At 41.6% G+C, this 27,483-nt stretch overlaps 1 protein-coding gene across 4 annotated transcripts in view; it reads right to left on the reverse strand.

Moving 5' to 3' along the window:
* LOC127439519 (uncharacterized) overlaps nucleotides 1-27,104 on the reverse strand; it is a 53,831-nt gene extending 26,727 nt beyond the window's left edge. For 3 of the 4 annotated variants that reach the window (XM_051695687.1, XM_051695685.1, XM_051695686.1), the window contains exon 1: nucleotides 5,610-7,089. In XM_051695687.1, the coding sequence (XP_051551647.1) occupies nucleotides 5,610-7,089 (1,480 nt within the window). Of the gene's footprint in view, nucleotides 1-5,609; nucleotides 7,090-24,910 lie in introns of those variants that run through there. The other variant, XM_051695688.1, reaches the window with a different exon arrangement.
* Between the last annotated feature and the right edge of the window lie 379 nt (nucleotides 27,105-27,483).

Raw genomic sequence — 27,483 nt, forward strand, 5'->3', positions numbered from 1 at the left:
CTGCGAGCAGAGGAAGAATGAGAAGGAAAAGTATTGGAAGTTGCTCGGTTCCTGAGATTTTGAGTAGAAACTGAATCAAACTCAGAAGGGTCATTATATTGCTGAGGAACATCCTCCTCAGAAAGAGCATCTTGCTCAACAAAAAATTCACGCTCTGCGTGGTTCTCAATTTCAGCATCAACATTAGACGCAGTGGCAAACTGTGTGCGCTTTGCTCTATTGCGTTGACGCTTTATTTGGTGTCTATTGGGAGGTCTGTATGGACCTACAACCTCAGAGTGCTGATCAGGGTGGAAAGTAGAGACTGAACGAGAAGAACCAAGCCTGGCACTTTCTCGGGACACTGGTACTCGACCTGGACGGGAATACTCATGTTGCCAATTCAAATCTCTGTATTGTGTATTCATAAACTCACGTGCACGAAAACGTGCATTTGTTTGTTTGTTAAACAATTTGTTGTCACGTCTTGCACGTAAACGTGCATTTGTATTCTTTTCTTGGTCGTGTGAGTCATAATTAAACTCATTTGCACGAAAACGTGCAGTTGTATTCTTCATTGAAGCATCAAATCTGTAGTTTGGTGATGTATCAGTGAGTCTAATACGAGGACGCGGCGCCAAACGCTGTCTCTCGCGCCTCGAAAAAACATCCATCCTAAACGCACACCAAACTCAGCAAAAAACTCCAAAAACAAAACAAACTGTACCGTTCAAGTCTTGTGCGACGTTTCGGTACTAAACTGTACCTTCCTCAGGCTGACTTGAACGAAATTAAATCACAAAACTGACTAAAAATGTCCAAAAGATCACTTTATATGCGCAGACAATTCGCTGAGCATCCGAATCACGCGGCGCGCTGTCCTCAAATGCGTGCTGTGTGCATGAGCCTGCAGCGCGCTCTCTCTATGTGTGTGTGTGTGTGTGTGTATGTGTGCGACGCTGTTATAAAATCAGAACAATTAAGCTCAATTATATACAAACTGTGTGAATAAACAAAGCGAAATGAAGGAATATTCTTTACATTTGTGAAAACAAATGGAATTCAAGCCCAAATTAGTATAAAATAAAATATTAAAGATGATATTCACTAATTGTGTGATTCTGTCGGGTCAATAGTGACGCACCAACATAAGCCATATATGGAGTAGAATTCTCCTCCCGTGTATCAAAAACACTCAAAGAACCTTTGATGTCAAATTAAACAAACGAACCGATCATCACATGAACATTCAAATAACCAGTCCAGCGATGAGCAATCAAGATCTTTTTTCCTAAATCTCCTGTAATAAACTGTGTTTGTGTATATTGAATTTGTAAACTAACAAAAAAAGGTTTTTTTGAAAAAAGTTATGAAGATGAAGAAATTATCAATGTAAATGAGTATATATGAATCATGTATATTTATTTATAAGTAAAAGGTATCTCTATTCCTAAAATAAATTTTGAAATCACACAAATGTATGTTTGTGTATATAAATTATGTATGTGATTTGTGTGTGTACATATAAGAGAGTGTGTGTGTGTGTGTGTATATATATGTACGTGTGTGTGTGTGTGCAAATAAACACACAGAGAGAGACACACACTTAATTATGGGAATAAGTAAAACTGGAAATACCCAACCCAATCCAAACCATACAATAAAATTGTTGAAGGGAATAAAATAAAAACCGAAAAAAAACTGTGCCATGACCCAATCCCAACCCCGAGCAGGCCCAAAGCTCAGAGAGGGAGGCACGGGCTGGATTAGGAAAATGTAAAAATCCAAGGCCTGGGTCCAATAAAGGGCCCAGGCCTGGTTGTGCACAGTCCTTCCCTCAACTGACCACTAAGAGCCCACCCAAGAGCGGGAAAGGGACACAACTACAGCTGTTAGTATAATAAAATAAAATAAAATAAAATAAATACATCCCAAAGGGGGGTATTATTGTAAGGGTACCCCAGGTTAGGTTTAGGAGCTGATGTGGGTATTGCTCTAAGGGTTATTAAGGTTAGGTTTAGGGGCTGGTAGGGTAACCAAGGTTAGGTTTAGGGGCTAGTGTGGGTATTATTCTAAGGGTAATTAAGGTTAGGTTTAGGGGTTGGTGTAGATGTGGTTGTAGAAAATAGAAATATGTGATCATTTTAGACCACATTCAAAGGAAAGAAGGAGAATATAAAAGAAAAAAAATATAATTGACTCATCAGAATTACATCTCATTAAGACCTCTCGGGTAGAGGGTATCCAAGCGTGTGATCCATGTCCTCTCAGCTCTAAGGCGGTCCTGTAATGACCAGAGGGGATTCGCTTGGAGTCCCGTCGCCCTGAGGGCCGCAAGACCGTGAACCAAAAAATGCTGAACCACATGTCTACGCTTCTCAATTTTGTGTACAATATTGTGGGCATGCTGGTAGATGCGGACACGTAGCTCATTTTTGGTTTGGCCCACATACTGTCTGCGGCATTTGAGACAAAAAATTAAATAGACACAATTACTTGTTCGGTGGGACAAAGGCTGTGGCAGTTGAAATATTTGTTTTGTAGATTTACTCATTACCCAACGTAAAGAAACAAAATATTTACATTTATCCCTTGGGCCTTTTGGTAAAGGTGAATATAATTTACTATGAACTAAAGTGTCCAAAAGATTTTTGTTGCGTTTGTAGGCCGCAATGGGCTTATGGTGTTGGAGATAAGGTGTGGGTGTGAGAAATTTAAGGAAGTTAGATTTTGACGCTAAATTGAGTTGAACACTTTGGCTAGAAAAATGTGTCACTAAAGGAATGATTTTGTTTCTGGGATGTGGATCTGTCGTAGGGAGCACTTTGGGTTGGTTAAAAGTTTTGAGCATCCTACGAAGGAATGATCTCGAGTAACCGCGTTGTTTTAAGGCAGAGAATAAAGTTTTGGTAGCAGAAAGGAAAAAAGTCTGTTCTGTGCAAATTCTGTGAAATCTCAACAATTGAGATTTCACAATCCCTTTGAATGTGTGTTTGGGGTGAAAACTGTGCTTATGAAGAAGTGAGTGTGTGTCGGTTTCCTTGAAATAAACTCTGAAGTCCAACCGACCCGTTTCCTGAAATTTAGGACCCTTATAGGAAACCACATCCAGAAAATTGACCTCTTGTAGATCAATCATAAACTTAATCTTAATGGAACTCTGATGTGTGTTTAAATGTTGTGTAAACGTCATAAATTCATCCTTGGAGTACGTCCAGACACCCCAGATATCATCCAGAAAACGAAAATATGCAAACGGTTTTAAAGGAAAGGAAGAGAGAGCCGATTCCTCCCAGTCGGCCATAAAGATGTTGGCATACGAGGGGGCAAATTTCTTCCCCATTGCCGTGCCTTTAATTTGTAGATAGAATTTCGAATCAAACTCAAAATCGTTTTTTGTTAAATTAATTTCCAATAACTTCAAAATATATTCATCCGGCCTTTTTGGGTCCGGGAATTTACTCATACATTTCTTAACAGCTTCCAAGCCGACTTTAGTCTCAATATTAGTATACAAACTGTCAATGTCAATGGTAAAAAGAAAAGCATTAGGAGGAATTTGTAAACGGCCAATTTTAGAAATAAAATCATAAGTGTCTTTTAGATAACTGGGGTGTTTCTGTGAAATGGGATTTAAAAAATACTCGATGTACTCAGCAACAAAATACGTTTCGCTATTGCAGTCAGACACAATAGGTCTGCCAGGGGGAATTTTAAACGGAACACTCCAATTTTTGGGTTCTTTATGTATTTTAGGTAATAAATAGAATCTCCTGGGTCTCGGCGGACCATTTCCCAGGAGATACTCTTTTGGCGCCCACTAATAATTTTCTTTGAGTACATTTCTTCTAATATCTCTGAAATTAAATTAATAGTCTGTAAATAAATAGGTTTCTCCAACGGACGATAATGTTCAACAACTGTTAGTTGCCTCTGTCCCTCCCGAACATACTGGTCTCTATCTAAGATGACAACCGCATTCCCCTTATCTGCGGGCTTGATAACAATATTGTTGTTATTTTGAAGTTCACGTAACGCTTTCTTTTCTCCTCTGGACAAATTAGGTTCAGCTCTATGACCCCAGTGCAAATGGCGATACGCATAATTATCAGCCCTAATAATTTGGGCTATCTGTTTCGGGAGACTGGAGAGAGCCGGTGTCCAGTCAGAGCCATGCGTGAAAGGAAGTTTATGTTTTTGACTCTTCTTGCCCTCAAAAAATGTTTCTAATTTCAACCTACGATGGTAGGACTGCATGTCTTTTAACAATTCTTTTTTCTGAGTTTTAAGGCCTAAGGGGGTGGGAATGAAAGAGAGACCTTTCAAAAGAACAGAATTTTGCTCTGAAGTGAGCACAAACGACTCCGAAAGATTGATAATGAGCTTATGGGGTCCCATTGTTGGGCTGTCACTGGCTATAAGTTTAAATGGGTCGCCCAATGTGCTAACATGGCCTTAGCGGTCATTGACCTCCAGTGGATGCCGTCATCGTCCACTTGAAACTGAGCCGTTGGGAGCAACGGAATAAATTTCATGTTCTTTTTGATGTGTCCATTAATGTGTTCCAACATGAGTTGTTCTTCCATAGGAAGAGTCCTGGAAAAATTGATAAGAGGACAAAACAACTCTGTATCCGGCAAACGCTGTTTGACCGCTCTGTATGCCCTCTGCATTTCCGTAATTGCTGTCATTCTGTACCGTTGCCGTCTGTTGTTCAAACCAAATGACAGAATAATCTTTTCAGGCTTAACCTCAATGGTAGCCTTCTCTATGAGATTTCCAGCGTGTTGCCACTTGGCCCCTGGAAAGCTATCCACTTGTAAATCTGGGTACTGGAATGAGGGAAGCCTATGAAGATTGGAGTCGCCAATTATTACGAATCTCTTTCTCAGTGTTAAACTCCAATCGAATAACTTTCTACCCGTATTGACGTGCCTGATTGGACGACCAATCGAGCTGGGAGTCAAAGGGGCAGGGCTCAGAGCTCCAACAGAAGTTGTGTCCTCAAGCGGTGGTTGAGCCGCTAGGGGAGGATGTAGAATACAGCTAGGTTCTCCTCGTTCCACCACCTCAGTAGGTTTCTGTGGAAATTTTGTATTTGCTTCTCCTCTCAGTCTGCTTTCGACTGGGGAGGAATGTTGAGAAACACTGTGTTCAACACGTACCACCTTCACAATAGGTTCCAAGGGGACCCTCGGATTCGGAGATGGTTCATATTCTTCGAGAAAATGTGAGAGTGGAGAACGAATTCTGTTGGAATCTCCTGAGTGTTCAGAAAACAACACTGCGCTAGAGTGTTGAGAAGAGTCAGAAGTAGCGGCACAGCGTTGTGCGGGGGGTAAAGGAGAATCAATTCAATTCTCTTCCCCCAAATTAACTAACTCCCGAGGTGACCCATCCCGCCGTGGAGTGGACACTACATCACATTCACTCTGGTGATGTGTGTCCCTCACAAGGATGAGCTGGTCACCTTCAAGAGCCTCGGACTGGTGTGTATGCGTTTTCCTAATCCTTTGTTTTTGTGGTGACATCGCTCGAGCCTGTATGGGCTGGAGCGCTGGTTGCGGTCCCACGGGAGACAATTCCCTTTCAAAAGACCAGTCTCTCCGATTTGGAGGAGACTTTGACACCCCCTTCCACCAAAAGAGATGGTGAGGTTTGGACTTCAATGTGGTGTGCCCCCGCTTTCGGGCGGACCACAACTAGAGGGGTACTAACCAATGGCAGTGGAGCTGGTGCTGTTCGTGCTAGTAGTTGTGAGCCAGAGACTGCCACTTCCGCAAATGTGCGAGGTCGTGGGGACTCTGACACTTGCTCTTCAGCTATGACCAATGGTATTGCATTGGAATTCGCTTCTGATAGTTCAGCTGTAATGAAAGCCTCTGCTTGTTCAATAGTCTCAGGACTCACCCTTCCCCGAAAATTACGATCAGCCCAATTAGACGCTACTTCAAACGCCTTTGGCCAATCGGCTTGGTCCGTTTGTTCCCGGATGGCTTTAATCGTTTCGTCTATCAACGTCTCATAGTGCTGTTCTAAAATGAGCTGTGTGGTAAAAGACCAATTTTTAGCGTTACCCTCTAGCATTTGACGCACCTGATCGTTAGGAGACGCGGGGTTGACGGCCTCAATCAAAATGCCAGTCAACCTTTGAAAAGTAATCGGTTGGTTATCTTGAATCTTTGTAGTGACTTTCCCCAAATGGTGAACTAAACGGATCAAATCATACATGCGTTTGATTGTTGCTTTAAGCTTAGGGGGTGCAGGAATGTGTGTGGTGCTACGTAACAATCGTTGTTTTAAATTGTTAAACTTTCCCCCTCCAACCTCCCTTTCTTGGGGGAAATGGCGTGCAAATCTGTCCCTTTCAAAAGTGCGTGGGTGAGTTCCTCTGTCCAGAGAAACTTCAACATCACGGAAACGTCCCCCGTGATTCACAAAAGAAACAGATTTTATTCTGCGAGCAGAGGAAGAATGAGAAGGAAAAGTATTGGAAGTTGCTCGGTTCCTGAGATTTTGAGTAGAAACTGAATCAAACTCAGAAGGGTCATTATATTGCTGAGGAACATCCTCCTCAGAAAGAGCATCTTGCTCAACAAAAAATTCACGCTCTGCGTGGTTCTCAATTTCAGCATCAACATTAGACGCAGTGGCAAACTGTGTGCGCTTTGCTCTATTGCGTTGACGCTTTATTTGGTGTCTATTGGGAGGTCTGTATGGACCTACAACCTCATAGTGCTGATCAGGGTGGAAAGTAGAGACTGAACGAGAAGAACCAAGCCTGGCACTTTCTCGGGACACTGGTACTCGACCTGGACGGGAATACTCATGTTGCCAATTCAAATCTCTGTATTGTGTATTCATAAACTCACGTGCACGAAAACGTGCATTTGTTTGTTTGTTAAACAATTTGTTGTCACGTCTTGCACGTAAACGTGCATTTGTATTCTTTTCTTGGTCGTGTGAGTCATAATTAAACTCATTTGCACGAAAACGTGCAGTTGTATTCTTCATTGAAGCATCAAATCTGTAGTTTGGTGATGTATCAGTGAGTCTAATACGAGGACGCGGCGCCAAACGCTGTCTCTCGCGCCTCGAAAAAACATCCATCCTAAACGCACACCAAACTCAGCAAAAAACTCCAAAAACAAAACAAACTGTACCGTTCAAGTCTTGTGCGACGTTTCGGTACTAAACTGTACCTTCCTCAGGCTGACTTGAACGAAATTAAATCACAAAACTGACTAAAAATGTCCAAAAGATCACTTTATATGCGCAGACAATTCGCTGAGCATCCGAATCACGCGGCGCGCTGTCCTCAAATGCGTGCTGTGTGCATGAGCCTGCAGCGCGCTCTCTCTATGTGTGTGTGTGTGTGTGTGTATGTGTGCGACCCTGTTATAAAATCAGAACAATTAAGCTCAATTATATACAAACTGTGTGAATAAACAAAGCGAAATGAAGGAATATTCTTTACATTTGTGAAAACAAATGGAATTCAAGCCCAAATTAGTATAAAATAAAATATTAAAGATGATATTCACTAATTGTGTGATTCTGTCGGGTCAATAGTGACGCACCAACATAAGCCATATATGGAGTAGAATTCTCCTCCCGTGTATCAAAAATACTCAAAGAACCTTTGATGTCAAATTAAACAAACGAACCGATCATCACATGAACATTCAAATAACCAGTCCAGCGATGAGCAATCAAGATCTTTTTTCCTAAATCTCCTGTAATAAACTGTGTTTGTGTATATTGAATTTGTAAACTAACAAAAAAAAGGTTTTTTGAAAAAAGTTATGAAGATGAAGAAATTATCAATGTAAATGAGTATATATGAATCATGTATATTTATTTATAAGTAAAAGGTATCTCTATTCCTAAAATAAATTTTGAAATCACACAAATGTATGTTTGTGTATATAAATTATGTATGTGATTTGTGTGTGTACATATAAGAGAGTGTGTGTGTGTGTGTGTGTATATATGTACGTGTGTGTGTGTGTGCAAATAAACACACAGAGAGAGACACACACTTAATTATGGGAATAAGTAAAACTGGAAATACCCAACCCAATCCAAACCATACAATAAAATTGTTGAAGGGAATAAAATAAAAACCGAAAAAAAAACTGTGCCATGACCCAATCCCAACCCCGAGCAGGCCCAAAGCTCAGAGAGGGAGGCACGGGCTGGATTAGGAAAATGTAAAAATCCAAGGCCTGGGTCCAATAAAGGGCCCAGGCCTGGTTGTGCACAGTCCTTCCCTCAACTGACCACTAAGAGCCCACCCAAGAGCGGGAAAGGGACACAACTACAGCTGTTAGTATAATAAAATAAAATAAAATAAAATAAATACATCCCAAAGGGGGTATTATTGTAAGGGTACCCCAGGTTAGGTTTAGGAGCTGATGTGGGTATTGCTCTAAGGGTTATTAAGGTTAGGTTTAGGGGCTGGTAGGGTAACCAAGGTTAGGTTTAGGGGCTAGTGTGGGTATTATTCTAAGGGTAATTAAGGTTAGGTTTAGGGGTTGGTGTAGATGTGGTTGTAGAAAATAGAAATATGTGATCATTTAGACCACATTCAAAGGAAAGAAGGAGAATATAAAAGAAAAAAATATAATTGACTCATCAGAATTACATCTCATTAAGACCTCTCGGGTAGAGGGTATCCAAGCGTGTGATCCATGTCCTCTCAGCTCTAAGGCGGTCCTGTAATGACCAGAGGGGATTCGCTTGGAGTCCCGTCGCCCTGAGGGCCGCAAGACCGTGAACCAAAAAATGCTGAACCACATGTCTACGCTTCTCAATTTTGTGTACAATATTGTGGGCATGCTGGTAGATGCGGACACGTAGCTCATTTTTGGTTTGGCCCACATACTGTCTGCGGCATTTGAGACAAAAATTAAATAGACACAATTACTTGTTCGGTGGGACAAAGGCTGTGGCAGTTGAAATATTTGTTTTGTAGATTTACTCATTACCCAACGTAAAGAAACAAAATATTTACATTTATCCCTTGGGCCTTTTGGTAAAGGTGAATATAATTTACTATGAACTAAAGTGTCCAAAAGATTTTTGTTGCGTTTGTAGGCCGCAATGGGCTTATGGTGTTGGAGATAAGGTGTGGGTGTGAGAAATTTAAGGAAGTTAGATTTTGACGCTAAATTGAGTTGAACACTTTGGCTAGAAAAATGTGTCACTAAAGGAATGATTTTGTTTCTGGGATGTGGATCTGTCGTAGGGAGCACTTTGGGTTGGTTAAAAGTTTTGAGCATCCTACGAAGGAATGATCTCGAGTAACCGCGTTGTTTTAAGGCAGAGAATAAAGTTTTGGTAGCAGAAAGGAAAAAAGTCTGTTCTGTGCAAATTCTGTGAAATCTCAACAATTGAGATTTCACAATCCCTTTGAATGTGTGTTTGGGGTGAAAACTGTGCTTATGAAGAAGTGAGTGTGTGTCGGTTTCCTTGAAATAAACTCTGAAGTCCAACCGACCCGTTTCCTGAAATTTAGGACCCTTATAGGAAACCACATCCAGAAAATTGACCTCTTGTAGATCAATCATAAACTTAATCTTAATGGAACTCTGATGTGTGTTTAAATGTTGTGTAAACGTCATAAATTCATCCTTGGAGTACGTCCAGACACCCCAGATATCATCCAGAAAACGAAAATATGCAAACGGTTTTAAAGGAAAGGAAGAGAGAGCCGATTCCTCCCAGTCGGCCATAAAGATGTTGGCATACGAGGGGGCAAATTTCTTCCCCATTGCCGTGCCTTTAATTTGTAGATAGAATTTCGAATCAAACTCAAAATCGTTTTTTGTTAAATTAATTTCCAATAACTTCAAAATATATTCATCCGGCCTTTTTGGGTCCGGGAATTTACTCATACATTTCTTAACAGCTTCCAAGCCGACTTTAGTCTCAATATTAGTATACAAACTGTCAATGTCAATGGTAAAAGAAAAGCATTAGGAGGAATTTGTAAACGGCCAATTTTAGAAATAAAATCATAAGTGTCTTTTAGATAACTGGGGTGTTTCTGTGAAATGGGATTTAAAAAATACTCGATGTACTCAGCAACAAAATACGTTTCGCTATTGCAGTCAGACACAATAGGTCTGCCAGGGGAATTTTAAACGGAACACTCCAATTTTTGGGTTCTTTATGTATTTTAGGTAATAAATAGAATCTCCTGGGTCTCGGCGGACCATTTCCCAGGAGATACTCTTTTTGGCGCCCACTAATAATTTTCTTTGAGTACATTTCTTCTAATATCTCTGAAATTAAATTAATAGTCTGTAAATAAATAGGTTTCTCCAACGGACGATAATGTTCAACAACTGTTAGTTGCCTCTGTCCCTCCCGAACATACTGGTCTCTATCTAAGATGACAACCGCATTCCCCTTATCTGCGGGCTTGATAACAATATTGTTGTTATTTTGAAGTTCACGTAACGCTTTCTTTTCTCCTCTGGACAAATTAGGTTCAGCTCTATGACCCCAGTGCAAATGGCGATACGCATAATTATCAGCCCTAATAATTTGGGCTATCTGTTTCGGGAGACTGGAGAGAGCCGGTGTCCAGTCAGAGCCATGCGTGAAAGGAAGTTTATGTTTTTGACTCTTCTTGCCCTCAAAAAATGTTTCTAATTTCAACCTACGATGGTAGGACTGCATGTCTTTTAACAATTCTTTTTTCTGAGTTTTAAGGCCTAAGGGGGTGGGAATGAAAGAGAGACCTTTCAAAAGAACAGAATTTTGCTCTGAAGTGAGCACAAACGACTCCGAAAGATTGATAATGAGCTTATGGGGTCCCATTGTTGGGCTGTCACTGGCTATAAGTTTAAATGGGTCGCCCAATGTGCTAACATGGCCTTAGCGGTCATTGACCTCCAGTGGATGCCGTCATCGTCCACTTGAAACTGAGCCGTTGGGAGCAACGGAATAAATTTCATGTTCTTTTTGATGTGTCCATTAATGTGTTCCAACATGAGTTGTTCTTCCATAGGAAGAGTCCTGGAAAAATTGATAAGAGGACAAAACAACTCTGTATCCGGCAAACGCTGTTTGACCGCTCTGTATGCCCTCTGCATTTCCGTAATTGCTGTCATTCTGTACCGTTGCCGTCTGTTGTTCAAACCAAATGACAGAATAATCTTTTCAGGCTTAACCTCAATGGTAGCCTTCTCTATGAGATTTCCAGCGTGTTGCCACTTGGCCCCTGGAAAGCTATCCACTTGTAAATCTGGGTACTGGAATGAGGGAAGCCTATGAAGATTGGAGTCGCCAATTATTACGAATCTCTTTCTCAGTGTTAAACTCCAATCGAATAACTTTCTACCCGTATTGACGTGCCTGATTGGACGACCAATCGAGCTGGGAGTCAAAGGGGCAGGGCTCAGAGCTCCAACAGAAGTTGTGTCCTCAAGCGGTGGTTGAGCCGCTAGGGGAGGATGTAGAATACAGCTAGGTTCTCCTCGTTCCACCACCTCAGTAGGTTTCTGTGGAAATTTTGTATTTGCTTCTCCTCTCAGTCTGCTTTCGACTGGGGAGGAATGTTGAGAAACACTGTGTTCAACACGTACCACCTTCACAATAGGTTCCAAGGGGACCCTCGGATTCGGAGATGGTTCATATTCTTCGAGAAAATGTGAGAGTGGAGAACGAATTCTGTTGGAATCTCCTGAGTGTTCAGAAAACAACACTGCGCTAGAGTGTTGAGAAGAGTCAGAAGTAGCGGCACAGCGTTGTGCGGGGGTAAAGGAGAATCAATTCAATTCTCTTCCCCCAAATTAACTAACTCCCGAGGTGACCCATCCCGCCGTGGAGTGGACACTACATCACATTCACTCTGGTGATGTGTGTCCCTCACAAGGATGAGCTGGTCACCTTCAAGAGCCTCGGACTGGTGTGTATGCGTTTTCCTAATCCTTTGTTTTTGTGGTGACATCGCTCGAGCCTGTATGGGCTGGAGCGCTGGTTGCGGTCCCACGGGAGACAATTCCCTTTCAAAAGACCAGTCTCTCCGATTTGGAGGAGACTTTGACACCCCCCCCTCCACCAAAAGAGATGGTGAGGTTTGGACTTCAATGTGGTGTGCCCCCGCTTTCGGGCGGACCACAACTAGAGGGGTACTAACCAATGGCAGTGGAGCTGGTGCTGTTCGTGCTAGTAGTTGTGAGCCAGAGACTGCCACTTCCGCAAATGTGCGAGGTCGTGGGGACTCTGACACTTGCTCTTCAGCTATGACCAATGGTATTGCATTGGAATTCGCTTCTGATAGTTCAGCTGTAATGAAAGCCTCTGCTTGTTCAATAGTCTCAGGACTCACCCTTCCCCGAAAATTACGATCAGCCCAATTAGACGCTACTTCAAACGCCTTTGGCCAATCGGCTTGGTCCGTTTGTTCCCGGATGGCTTTAATCGTTTCGTCTATCAACGTCTCATAGTGCTGTTCTAAAATGAGCTGTGTGGTAAAAGACCAATTTTTAGCGTTACCCTCTAGCATTTGACGCACCTGATCGTTAGGAGACGCGGGGTTGACGGCCTCAATCAAAATGCCAGTCAACCTTTGAAAAGTAATCGGTTGGTTATCTTGAATCTTTGTAGTGACTTTCCCCAAATGGTGAACTAAACGGATCAAATCATACATGCGTTTGATTGTTGCTTTAAGCTTAGGGGGTGCAGGAATGTGTGTGGTGCTACGTAACAATCGTTGTTTTAAATTGTTAAACTTTCCCCCTCCAACCTCCCTTTCTTGGGGGAAATGGCGTGCAAATCTGTCCCTTTCAAAAGTGCGTGGGTGAGTTCCTCTGTCCAGAGAAACTTCAACATCACGGAAACGTCCCCCGTGATTCACAAAAGAAACAGATTTTATTCTGCGAGCAGAGGAAGAATGAGAAGGAAAAGTATTGGAAGTTGCTCGGTTCCTGAGATTTTGAGTAGAAACTGAATCAAACTCAGAAGGGTCATTATATTGCTGAGGAACATCCTCCTCAGAAAGAGCATCTTGCTCAACAAAAAATTCACGCTCTGCGTGGTTCTCAATTTCAGCATCAACATTAGACGCAGTGGCAAACTGTGTGCGCTTTGCTCTATTGCGTTGACGCTTTATTTGGTGTCTATTGGGAGGTCTGTATGGACCTACAACCTCATAGTGCTGATCAGGGTGGAAAGTAGAGACTGAACGAGAAGAACCAAGCCTGGCACTTTCTCGGGACACTGGTACTCGACCTGGACGGGAATACTCATGTTGCCAATTCAAATCTCTGTATTGTGTATTCATAAACTCACGTGCACGAAAACGTGCATTTGTTTGTTTGTTAAACAATTTGTTGTCACGTCTTGCACGTAAACGTGCATTTGTATTCTTTTCTTGGTCGTGTGAGTCATAATTAAACTCATTTGCACGAAAACGTGCAGTTGTATTCTTCATTGAAGCATCAAATCTGTAGTTTGGTGATGTATCAGTGAGTCTAATACGAGGACGCGGCGCCAAACGCTGTCTCTCGCGCCTCGAAAAAACATCCATGCTAAACGCACACCAAACTCAGCAAAAAACTCCAAAAACAAAACAAACTGTACCGTTCAAGTCTTGTGCGACGTTTCGGTACTAAACTGTACCTTCCTCAGGCTGACTTGAACGAAATTAAATCACAAAACTGACTAAAAATGTCCAAAAGATCACTTTATATGCGCAGACAATTCGCTGAGCATCCGAATCACGCGGCGCGCTGTCCTCAAATGCGTGCTGTGTGCATGAGCCTGCAGCGCGCTCTCTCTATGTGTGTGTGTGTGTGTATGTGTGCGACCCTGTTATAAAATCAGAACAATTAAGCTCAATTATATACAAACTGTGTGAATAAACAAAGCGAAATGAAGGAATATTCTTTACATTTGTGAAAACAAATGGAATTCAAGCCCAAATTAGTATAAAATAAAATATTAAAGATGATATTCACTAATTGTGTGATTCTGTCGGGTCAATAGTGACGCACCAACATAAGCCATATATGGAGTAGAATTCTCCTCCCGTGTATCAAAAATACTCAAAGAACCTTTGATGTCAAATTAAACAAACGAACCGATCATCACATGAACATTCAAATAACCAGTCCAGCGATGAGCAATCAAGATCTTTTTTCCTAAATCTCCTGTAATAAACTGTGTTTGTGTATATTGAATTTGTAAACTAACAAAAAAAGTTTTTTTGAAAAAAGTTATGAAGATGAAGAAATTATCAATGTAAATGAGTATATATGAATCATGTATATTTATTTATAAGTAAAAGGTATCTCTATTCCTAAAATAAATTTTGAAATCACACAAATGTATGTTTGTGTATATAAATTATGTATGTGATTTGTGTGTGTACATATAAGAGAGTGTGTGTGTGTGTGTGTGTATATATGTACGTGTGTGTGTGTGTGCAAATAAACACACAGAGAGAGACACACACTTAATTATGGGAATAAGTAAAACTGGAAATACCCAACCCAATCCAAACCATACAATAAAATTGTTGAAGGGAATAAAATAAAAACCGAAAAAAAACTGTGCCATGACCCAATCCCAACCCCGAGCAGGCCCAAAGCTCAGAGAGGGAGGCACGGGCTGGATTAGGAAAATGTAAAAATCCAAGGCCTGGGTCCAATAAAGGGCCCAGGCCTGGTTGTGCACAGTCCTTCCCTCAACTGACCACTAAGAGCCCACCCAAGAGCGGGAAAGGGACACAACTACAGCTGTTAGTATAATAAAATAAAATAAAATAAAATAAATACATCCCAAAGGGGGGTATTATTGTAAGGAGTACCCCAGGTTAGGTTTAGGAGCTGATGTGGGTATTGCTCTAAGGGTTATTAAGGTTAGGTTTAGGGGCTGGTAGGGTAACCAAGGTTAGGTTTAGGGGCTAGTGTGGGTATTATTCTAAGGGTAATTAAGGTTAGGTTTAGGGGTTGGTGTAGATGTGGTTGTAGAAAATAGAAATATGTGATCATTTAGACCACATTCAAAGGAAAGAAGGAGAATATAAAAGAAAAAAATATAATTGACTCATCAGAATTACATCTCATTAAGACCTCTCGGGTAGAGGGTATCCAAGCGTGTGATCCATGTCCTCTCAGCTCTAAGGCGGTCCTGTAATGACCAGAGGGGATTCGCTTGGAGTCCCGTCGCCCTGAGGGCCGCAAGACCGTGAACCAAAAAATGCTGAACCACATGTCTACGCTTCTCAATTTTGTGTACAATATTGTGGGCATGCTGGTAGATGCGGACACGTAGCTCATTTTTGGTTTGGCCCACATACTGTCTGCGGCATTTGAGACAAAAAATTAAATAGACACAATTACTTGTTCGGTGGGACAAAGGCTGTGGCAGTTGAAATATTTGTTTTGTAGATTTACTCATTACCCAACGTAAAGAAACAAAATATTTACATTTATCCCTTGGGCCTTTTGGTAAAGGTGAATATAATTTACTATGAACTAAAGTGTCCAAAAGATTTTTGTTGCGTTTGTAGGCCGCAATGGGCTTATGGTGTTGGAGATAAGGTGTGGGTGTGAGAAATTTAAGGAAGTTAGATTTTGACGCTAAATTGAGTTGAACACTTTGGCTAGAAAAATGTGTCACTAAAGGAATGATTTTGTTTCTGGGATGTGGATCTGTCGTAGGGAGCACTTTGGGTTGGTTAAAAGTTTTGAGCATCCTACGAAGGAATGATCTCGAGTAACCGCGTTGTTTTAAGGCAGAGAATAAAGTTTTGGTAGCAGAAAGGAAAAAAGTCTGTTCTGTGCAAATTCTGTGAAATCTCAACAATTGAGATTTCACAATCCCTTGAATGTGTGTTTGGGGTGAAAACTGTGCTTATGAAGAAGTGAGTGTGTGTCGGTTTCCTTGAAATAAACTCTGAAGTCCAACCGACCCGTTTCCTGAAATTTAGGACCCTTATAGGAAACCACATCCAGAAAATTGACCTCTTGTAGATCAATCATAAACTTAATCTTAATGGAACTCTGATGTGTGTTTAAATGTTGTGTAAACGTCATAAATTCATCCTTGGAGTACGTCCAGACACCCCAGATATCATCCAGAAAACGAAAATATGCAAACGGTTTTAAAGGAAAGGAAGAGAGAGCCGATTCCTCCCAGTCGGCCATAAAGATGTTGGCATACGAGGGGGCAAATTTCTTCCCCATTGCCGTGCCTTTAATTTGTAGATAGAATTTCGAATCAAACTCAAAATCGTTTTTTGTTAAATTAATTTCCAATAACTTCAAAATATATTCATCCGGCCTTTTTGGGTCCGGGAATTTACTCATACATTTCTTAACAGCTTCCAAGCCGACTTTAGTCTCAATATTAGTATACAAACTGTCAATGTCAATGGTAAAAAGAAAAGCATTAGGAGGAATTTGTAAACGGCCAATTTTAGAAATAAAATCATAAGTGTCTTTTAGATAACTGGGGTGTTTCTGTGAAATGGGATTTAAAAAATACTCGATGTACTCAGCAACAAAATACGTTTCGCTATTGCAGTCAGACACAATAGGTCTGCCAGGGGGAATTTTAAACGGAACACTCCAATTTTTGGGTTCTTTATGTATTTTAGGTAATAAATAGAATCTCCTGGGTCTCGGCGGACCATTTCCCAGGAGATACTCTTTTTGGCGCCCACTAATAATTTTCTTTGAGTACATTTCTTCTAATATCTCTGAAATTAAATTAATAGTCTGTAAATAAATAGGTTTCTCCAACGGACGATAATGTTCAACAACTGTTAGTTGCCTCTGTCCCTCCCGAACATACTGGTCTCTATCTAAGATGACAACCGCATTCCCCTTATCTGCGGGCTTGATAACAATATTGTTGTTATTTTGAAGTTCACGTAACGCTTTCTTTTCTCCTCTGGACAAATTAGGTTCAGCTCTATGACCCCAGTGCAAATGGCGATACGCATAATTATCAGCCCTAATAATTTGGGCTATCTGTTTCGGGAGACTGGAGAGAGCCGGTGTCCAGTCAGAGCCATGCGTGAAAGGAAGTTTATGTTTTTGACTCTTCTTGCCCTCAAAAAATGTTTCTAATTTCAACCTACGATGGTAGGACTGCATGTCTTTTAACAATTCTTTTTTCTGAGTTTTAAGGCCTAAGGGGGTGGGAATGAAAGAGAGACCTTTCAAAAGAACAGAATTTTGCTCTGAAGTGAGCACAAACGACTCCGAAAGATTGATAATGAGCTTATGGGGTCCCATTGTTGGGCTGTCACTGGCTATAAGTTTAAATGGGTCGCCCAATGTGCTAACATGGCCTTAGCGGTCATTGACCTCCAGTGGATGCCGTCATCGTCCACTTGAAACTGAGCCGTTGGGAGCAACGGAATAAATTTCATGTTCTTTTTGATGTGTCCATTAATGTGTTCCAACATGAGTTGTTCTTCCATAGGAAGAGTCCTGGAAAAATTGATAAGAGGACAAAACAACTCTGTATCCGGCAAACGCTGTTTGACCGCTCTGTATGCCCTCTGCATTTCCGTAATTGCTGTCATTCTGTACCGTTGCCGTCTGTTGTTCAAACCAAATGACAGAATAATCTTTTCAGGCTTAACCTCAATGGTAGCCTTCTCTATGAGATTTCCAGCGTGTTGCCACTTGGCCCCTGGAAAGCTATCCACTTGTAAATCTGGGTACTGGAATGAGGGAAGCCTATGAAGATTGGAGTCGCCAATTATTACGAATCTCTTTCTCAGTGTTAAACTCCAATCGAATAACTTTCTACCCGTATTGACGTGCCTGATTGGACGACCAATCGAGCTGGGAGTCAAAGGGGCAGGGCTCAGAGCTCCAACAGAAGTTGTGTCCTCAAGCGGTGGTTGAGCCGCTAGGGGAGGATGTAGAATACAGCTAGGTTCTCCTCGTTCCACCACCTCAGTAGGTTTCTGTGGAAATTTTGTATTTGCTTCTCCTCTCAGTCTGCTTTCGACTGGGGAGGAATGTTGAGAAACACTGTGTTCAACACGTACCACCTTCACAATAGGTTCCAAGGGGACCCTCGGATTCGGAGATGGTTCATATTCTTCGAGAAAATGTGAGAGTGGAGAACGAATTCTGTTGGAATCTCCTGAGTGTTCAGAAAACAACACTGCGCTAGAGTGTTGAGAAGAGTCAGAAGTAGCGGCACAGCGTTGTGCGGGGGGTAAAGGAGAATCAATTCAATTCTCTTCCCCCAAATTAACTAACTCCCGAGGTGACCCATCCCGCCGTGGAGTGGACACTACATCACATTCACTCTGGTGATGTGTGTCCCTCACAAGGATGAGCTGGTCACCTTCAAGAGCCTCGGACTGGTGTGTATGCGTTTTCCTAATCCTTTGTTTTTGTGGTGACATCGCTCGAGCCTGTATGGGCTGGAGCGCTGGTTGCGGTCCCACGGGAGACAATTCCCTTTCAAAAGACCAGTCTCTCCGATTTGGAGGAGACTTTGACACCCCCCTTCCACCAAAAGAGATGGTGAGGTTTGGACTTCAATGTGGTGTGCCCCCGCTTTCGGGCGGACCACAACTAGAGGGGTACTAACCAATGGCAGTGGAGCTGGTGCTGTTCGTGCTAGTAGTTGTGAGCCAGAGACTGCCACTTCCGCAAATGTGCGAGGTCGTGGGGACTCTGACACTTGCTCTTCAGCTATGACCAATGGTATTGCATTGGAATTCGCTTCTGATAGTTCAGCTGTAATGAAAGCCTCTGCTTGTTCAATAGTCTCAGGACTCACCCTTCCCCGAAAATTACGATCAGCCCAATTAGACGCTACTTCAAACGCCTTTGGCCAATCGGCTTGGTCCGTTTGTTCCCGGATGGCTTTAATCGTTTCGTCTATCAACGTCTCATAGTGCTGTTCTAAAATGAGCTGTGTGGTAAAAGACCAATTTTTAGCGTTACCCTCTAGCATTTGACGCACCTGATCGTTAGGAGACGCGGGGTTGACGGCCTCAATCAAAATGCCAGTCAACCTTTGAAAAGTAATCGGTTGGTTATCTTGAATCTTTGTAGTGACTTTCCCCAAATGGTGAACTAAACGGATCAAATCATACATGCGTTTGATTGTTGCTTTAAGCTTAGGGGGTGCAGGAATGTGTGTGGTGCTACGTAACAATCGTTGTTTTAAATTGTTAAACTTTCCCCCTCCAACCTCCCTTTCTTGGGGGAAATGGCGTGCAAATCTGTCCCTTTCAAAAGTGCGTGGGTGAGTTCCTCTGTCCAGAGAAACTTCAACATCACGGAAACGTCCCCCGTGATTCACAAAAGAAACAGATTTTATTCTGCGAGCAGAGGAAGAATGAGAAGGAAAAGTATTGGAAGTTGCTCGGTTCCTGAGATTTTGAGTAGAAACTGAATCAAACTCAGAAGGGTCATTATATTGCTGAGGAACATCCTCCTCAGAAAGAGCATCTTGCTCAACAAAAAATTCACGCTCTGCGTGGTTCTCAATTTCAGCATCAACATTAGACGCAGTGGCAAACTGTGTGCGCTTTGCTCTATTGCGTTGACGCTTTATTTGGTGTCTATTGGGAGGTCTGTATGGACCTACAACCTCATAGTGCTGATCAGGGTGGAAAGTAGAGACTGAACGAGAAGAACCAAGCCTGGCACTTTCTCGGGACACTGGTACTCGACCTGGACGGGAATACTCATGTTGCCAATTCAAATCTCTGTATTGTGTATTCATAAACTCACGTGCACGAAAACGTGCATTTGTTTGTTTGTTAAACAATTTGTTGTCACGTCTTGCACGTAAACGTGCATTTGTATTCTTTTCTTGGTCGTGTGAGTCATAATTAAACTCATTTGCACGAAAACGTGCAGTTGTATTCTTCATTGAAGCATCAAATCTGTAGTTTGGTGATGTATCAGTGAGTCTAATACGAGGACGCGGCGCCAAACGCTGTCTCTCGCGCCTCGAAAAAACATCCATCCTAAACGCACACCAAACTCAGCAAAAAACTCCAAAAACAAAACAAACTGTACCGTTCAAGTCTTGTGCGACGTTTCGGTACTAAACTGTACCTTCCTCAGGCTGACTTGAACGAAATTAAATCACAAAACTGACTAAAAATGTCCAAAAGATCACTTTATATGCGCAGACAATTCGCTGAGCATCCGAATCACGCGGCGCGCTGTCCTCAAATGCGTGCTGTGTGCATGAGCCTGCAGCGCGCTCTCTCTATGTGTGTGTGTGTGTGTGTGTATGTGTGCGACGCTGTTATAAAATCAGAACAATTAAGCTCAATTATATACAAACTGTGTGAATAAACAAAGCGAAATGAAGGAATATTCTTTACATTTGTGAAAACAAATGGAATTCAAGCCCAAATTAGTATAAAATAAAATATTAAAGATGATATTCACTAATTGTGTGATTCTGTCGGGTCAATAGTGACGCACCAACATAAGCCATATATGGAGTAGAATTCTCCTCCCGTGTATCAAAAATACTCAAAGAACCTTTGATGTCAAATTAAACAAACGAACCGATCATCACATGAACATTCAAATAACCAGTCCAGCGATGAGCAATCAAGATCTTTTTTCCTAAATCTCCTGTAATAAACTGTGTTTGTGTATATTGAATTTGTAAACTAACAAAAAAAAGGTTTTTTTGAAAAAAGTTATGAAGATGAAGAAATTATCAATGTAAATGAGTATATATGAATCATGTATATTTATTTATAAGTAAAAGGTATCTCTATTCCTAAAATAAATTTTGAAATCACACAAATGTATGTTTGTGTATATAAATTATGTATGTGATTTGTGTGTGTACATATAAGAGAGTGTGTGTGTGTGTGTGTATATATATGTACGTGTGTGTGTGTGTGCAAATAAACACACAGAGAGAGACACACACTTAATTATGGGAATAAGTAAAACTGGAAATACCCAACCCAATCCAAACCATACAATAAAATTGTTGAAGGGAATAAAATAAAAACCGAAAAAAAACTGTGCCATGACCCAATCCCAACCCCGAGCAGGCCCAAAGCTCAGAGAGGGAGGCACGGGCTGGATTAGGAAAATGTAAAAATCCAAGGCCTGGGTCCAATAAAGGGCCCAGGCCTGGTTGTGCACAGTCCTTCCCTCAACTGACCACTAAGAGCCCACCCAAGAGCGGGAAAGGGACACAACTACAGCTGTTAGTATAATAAAATAAAATAAAATAAAATAAATACATCCCAAAGGGGGTATTATTGTAAGGAGTACCCCAGGTTAGGTTTAGGAGCTGATGTGGGTATTGCTCTAAGGGTTATTAAGGTTAGGTTTAGGGGCTGGTAGGGTAACCAAGGTTAGGTTTAGGGGCTAGTGTGGGTATTATTCTAAGGGTAATTAAGGTTAGGTTTAGGGGTTGGTGTAGATGTGGTTGTAGAAAATAGAAATATGTGATCATTTAGACCACATTCAAAGGAAAGAAGGAGAATATAAAAGAAAAAAAATATAATTGACTCATCAGAATTACATCTCATTAAGACCTCTCGGGTAGAGGGTATCCAAGCGTGTGATCCATGTCCTCTCAGCTCTAAGGCGGTCCTGTAATGACCAGAGGGGATTCGCTTGGAGTCCCGTCGCCCTGAGGGCCGCAAGACCGTGAACCAAAAAATGCTGAACCACATGTCTACGCTTCTCAATTTTGTGTACAATATTGTGGGCATGCTGGTAGATGCGGACACGTAGCTCATTTTTGGTTTGGCCCACATACTGTCTGCGGCATTTGAGACAAAAAATTAAATAGACACAATTACTTGTTCGGTGGGACAAAGGCTGTGGCAGTTGAAATATTTGTTTTGTAGATTTACTCATTACCCAACGTAAAGAAACAAAATATTTACATTTATCCCTTGGGCCTTTTGGTAAAGGTGAATATAATTTACTATGAACTAAAGTGTCCAAAAGATTTTTGTTGCGTTTGTAGGCCGCAATGGGCTTATGGTGTTGGAGATAAGGTGTGGGTGTGAGAAATTTAAGGAAGTTAGATTTTGACGCTAAATTGAGTTGAACACTTTGGCTAGAAAAATGTGTCACTAAAGGAATGATTTTGTTTCTGGGATGTGGATCTGTCGTAGGGAGCACTTTGGGTTGGTTAAAAGTTTTGAGCATCCTACGAAGGAATGATCTCGAGTAACCGCGTTGTTTTAAGGCAGAGAATAAAGTTTTGGTAGCAGAAAGGAAAAAAGTCTGTTCTGTGCAAATTCTGTGAAATCTCAACAATTGAGATTTCACAATCCCTTTGAATGTGTGTTTGGGGTGAAAACTGTGCTTATGAAGAAGTGAGTGTGTGTCGGTTTCCTTGAAATAAACTCTGAAGTCCAACCGACCCGTTTCCTGAAATTTAGGACCCTTATAGGAAACCACATCCAGAAAATTGACCTCTTGTAGATCAATCATAAACTTAATCTTAATGGAACTCTGATGTGTGTTTAAATGTTGTGTAAACGTCATAAATTCATCCTTGGAGTACGTCCAGACACCCCAGATATCATCCAGAAAACGAAAATATGCAAACGGTTTTAAAGGAAAGGAAGAGAGAGCCGATTCCTCCCAGTCGGCCATAAAGATGTTGGCATACGAGGGGGCAAATTTCTTCCCCATTGCCGTGCCTTTAATTTGTAGATAGAATTTCGAATCAAACTCAAAATCGTTTTTTGTTAAATTAATTTCCAATAACTTCAAAATATATTCATCCGGCCTTTTTGGGTCCGGGAATTTACTCATACATTTCTTAACAGCTTCCAAGCCGACTTTAGTCTCAATATTAGTATACAAACTGTCAATGTCAATGGTAAAAAGAAAAGCATTAGGAGGAATTTGTAAACGGCCAATTTTAGAAATAAAATCATAAGTGTCTTTTAGATAACTGGGGTGTTTCTGTGAAATGGGATTTAAAAAATACTCGATGTACTCAGCAACAAAATACGTTTCGCTATTGCAGTCAGACACAATAGGTCTGCCAGGGGGAATTTTAAACGGAACACTCCAATTTTTGGGTTCTTTATGTATTTTAGGTAATAAATAGAATCTCCTGGGTCTCGGCGGACCATTTCCCAGGAGATACTCTTTTTGGCGCCCACTAATAATTTTCTTTGAGTACATTTCTTCTAATATCTCTGAAATTAAATTAATAGTCTGTAAATAAATAGGTTTCTCCAACGGACGATAATGTTCAACAACTGTTAGTTGCCTCTGTCCCTCCCGAACATACTGGTCTCTATCTAAGATGACAACCGCATTCCCCTTATCTGCGGGCTTGATAACAATATTGTTGTTATTTTGAAGTTCACGTAACGCTTTCTTTTCTCCTCTGGACAAATTAGGTTCAGCTCTATGACCCCAGTGCAAATGGCGATACGCATAATTATCAGCCCTAATAATTTGGGCTATCTGTTTCGGGAGACTGGAGAGAGCCGGTGTCCAGTCAGAGCCATGCGTGAAAGGAAGTTTATGTTTTTGACTCTTCTTGCCCTCAAAAAATGTTTCTAATTTCAACCTACGATGGTAGGACTGCATGTCTTTTAACAATTCTTTTTTCTGAGTTTTAAGGCCTAAGGGGGTGGGAATGAAAGAGAGACCTTTCAAAAGAACAGAATTTTGCTCTGAAGTGAGCACAAACGACTCCGAAAGATTGATAATGAGCTTATGGGGTCCCATTGTTGGGCTGTCACTGGCTATAAGTTTAAATGGGTCGCCCAATGTGCTAACATGGCCTTAGCGGTCATTGACCTCCAGTGGATGCCGTCATCGTCCACTTGAAACTGAGCCGTTGGGAGCAACGGAATAAATTTCATGTTCTTTTTGATGTGTCCATTAATGTGTTCCAACATGAGTTGTTCTTCCATAGGAAGAGTCCTGGAAAAATTGATAAGAGGACAAAACAACTCTGTATCCGGCAAACGCTGTTTGACCGCTCTGTATGCCCTCTGCATTTCCGTAATTGCTGTCATTCTGTACCGTTGCCGTCTGTTGTTCAAACCAAATGACAGAATAATCTTTTCAGGCTTAACCTCAATGGTAGCCTTCTCTATGAGATTTCCAGCGTGTTGCCACTTGGCCCCTGGAAAGCTATCCACTTGTAAATCTGGGTACTGGAATGAGGGAAGCCTATGAAGATTGGAGTCGCCAATTATTACGAATCTCTTTCTCAGTGTTAAACTCCAATCGAATAACTTTCTACCCGTATTGACGTGCCTGATTGGACGACCAATCGAGCTGGGAGTCAAAGGGGCAGGGCTCAGAGCTCCAACAGAAGTTGTGTCCTCAAGCGGTGGTTGAGCCGCTAGGGGAGGATGTAGAATACAGCTAGGTTCTCCTCGTTCCACCACCTCAGTAGGTTTCTGTGGAAATTTTGTATTTGCTTCTCCTCTCAGTCTGCTTTCGACTGGGGAGGAATGTTGAGAAACACTGTGTTCAACACGTACCACCTTCACAATAGGTTCCAAGGGGACCCTCGGATTCGGAGATGGTTCATATTCTTCGAGAAAATGTGAGAGTGGAGAACGAATTCTGTTGGAATCTCCTGAGTGTTCAGAAAACAACACTGCGCTAGAGTGTTGAGAAGAGTCAGAAGTAGCGGCACAGCGTTGTGCGGGGGGTAAAGGAGAATCAATTCAATTCTCTTCCCCCAAATTAACTAACTCCCGAGGTGACCCATCCCGCCGTGGAGTGGACACTACATCACATTCACTCTGGTGATGTGTGTCCCTCACAAGGATGAGCTGGTCACCTTCAAGAGCCTCGGACTGGTGTGTATGCGTTTTCCTAATCCTTTGTTTTTGTGGTGACATCGCTCGAGCCTGTATGGGCTGGAGCGCTGGTTGCGGTCCCACGGGAGACAATTCCCTTTCAAAAGACCAGTCTCTCCGATTTGGAGGAGACTTTGACACCCCCTTCCACCAAAAGAGATGGTGAGGTTTGGACTTCAATGTGGTGTGCCCCCGCTTTCGGGCGGACCACAACTAGAGGGGTACTAACCAATGGCAGTGGAGCTGGTGCTGTTCGTGCTAGTAGTTGTGAGCCAGAGACTGCCACTTCCGCAAATGTGCGAGGTCGTGGGGACTCTGACACTTGCTCTTCAGCTATGACCAATGGTATTGCATTGGAATTCGCTTCTGATAGTTCAGCTGTAATGAAAGCCTCTGCTTGTTCAATAGTCTCAGGACTCACCCTTCCCCGAAAATTACGATCAGCCCAATTAGACGCTACTTCAAACGCCTTTGGCCAATCGGCTTGGTCCGTTTGTTCCCGGATGGCTTTAATCGTTTCGTCTATCAACGTCTCATAGTGCTGTTCTAAAATGAGCTGTGTGGTAAAAGACCAATTTTTAGCGTTACCCTCTAGCATTTGACGCACCTGATCGTTAGGAGACGCGGGGTTGACGGCCTCAATCAAAATGCCAGTCAACCTTTGAAAAGTAATCGGTTGGTTATCTTGAATCTTTGTAGTGACTTTCCCCAAATGGTGAACTAAACGGATCAAATCATACATGCGTTTGATTGTTGCTTTAAGCTTAGGGGGTGCAGGAATGTGTGTGGTGCTACGTAACAATCGTTGTTTTAAATTGTTAAACTTTCCCCCTCCAACCTCCCTTTCTTGGGGGAAATGGCGTGCAAATCTGTCCCTTTCAAAAGTGCGTGGGTGAGTTCCTCTGTCCAGAGAAACTTCAACATCACGGAAACGTCCCCCGTGATTCACAAAAGAAACAGATTTTATTCTGCGAGCAGAGGAAGAATGAGAAGGAAAAGTATTGGAAGTTGCTCGGTTCCTGAGATTTTGAGTAGAAACTGAATCAAACTCAGAAGGGTCATTATATTGCTGAGGAACATCCTCCTCAGAAAGAGCATCTTGCTCAACAAAAAATTCACGCTCTGCGTGGTTCTCAATTTCAGCATCAACATTAGACGCAGTGGCAAACTGTGTGCGCTTTGCTCTATTGCGTTGACGCTTTATTTGGTGTCTATTGGGAGGTCTGTATGGACCTACAACCTCATAGTGCTGATCAGGGTGGAAAGTAGAGACTGAACGAGAAGAACCAAGCCTGGCACTTTCTCGGGACACTGGTACTCGACCTGGACGGGAATACTCATGTTGCCAATTCAAATCTCTGTATTGTGTATTCATAAACTCACGTGCACGAAAACGTGCATTTGTTTGTTTGTTAAACAATTTGTTGTCACGTCTTGCACGTAAACGTGCATTTGTATTCTTTTCTTGGTCGTGTGAGTCATAATTAAACTCATTTGCACGAAAACGTGCAGTTGTATTCTTCATTGAAGCATCAAATCTGTAGTTTGGTGATGTATCAGTGAGTCTAATACGAGGACGCGGCGCCAAACGCTGTCTCTCGCGCCTCGAAAAAACATCCATCCTAAACGCACACCAAACTCAGCAAAAAACTCCAAAAACAAAACAAACTGTACCGTTCAAGTCTTGTGCGACGTTTCGGTACTAAACTGTACCTTCCTCAGGCTGACTTGAACGAAATTAAATCACAAAACTGACTAAAAATGTCCAAAAGATCACTTTATATGCGCAGACAATTCGCTGAGCATCCGAATCACGCGGCGCGCTGTCCTCAAATGCGTGCTGTGTGCATGAGCCTGCAGCGCGCTCTCTCTATGTGTGTGTGTGTGTGTGTGTATGTGTGCGACCCTGTTATAAAATCAGAACAATTAAGCTCAATTATATACAAACTGTGTGAATAAACAAAGCGAAATGAAGGAATATTCTTTACATTTGTGAAAACAAATGGAATTCAAGCCCAAATTAGTATAAAATAAAATATTAAAGATGATATTCACTAATTGTGTGATTCTGTCGGGTCAATAGTGACGCACCAACATAAGCCATATATGGAGTAGAATTCTCCTCCCGTGTATCAAAAATACTCAAAGAACCTTTGATGTCAAATTAAACAAACGAACCGATCATCACATGAACATTCAAATAACCAGTCCAGCGATGAGCAATCAAGATCTTTTTTCCTAAATCTCCTGTAATAAACTGTGTTTGTGTATATTGAATTTGTAAACTAACAAAAAAAAGGTTTTTTTGAAAAAAGTTATGAAGATGAAGAAATTATCAATGTAAATGAGTATATATGAATCATGTATATTTATTTATAAGTAAAAGGTATCTCTATTCCTAAAATAAATTTTGAAATCACACAAATGTATGTTTGTGTATATAAATTATGTATGTGATTTGTGTGTGTACATATAAGAGAGTGTGTGTGTGTGTGTGTGTATATATGTACGTGTGTGTGTGTGTGCAAATAAACACACAGAGAGAGACACACACTTAATTATGGGAATAAGTAAAACTGGAAATACCCAACCCAATCCAAACCATACAATAAAATTGTTGAAGGGAATAAAATAAAAACCGAAAAAAAACTGTGCCATGACCCAATCCCAACCCCGAGCAGGCCCAAAGCTCAGAGAGGGAGGCACGGGCTGGA

The sequence above is a fragment of the Myxocyprinus asiaticus genome, unplaced genomic scaffold (genome assembly GCF_019703515.2).
Source record: "Myxocyprinus asiaticus isolate MX2 ecotype Aquarium Trade unplaced genomic scaffold, UBuf_Myxa_2 HiC_scaffold_70, whole genome shotgun sequence".
NCBI classification, from domain to species: domain Eukaryota; kingdom Metazoa; phylum Chordata; class Actinopteri; order Cypriniformes; family Catostomidae; genus Myxocyprinus; species Myxocyprinus asiaticus.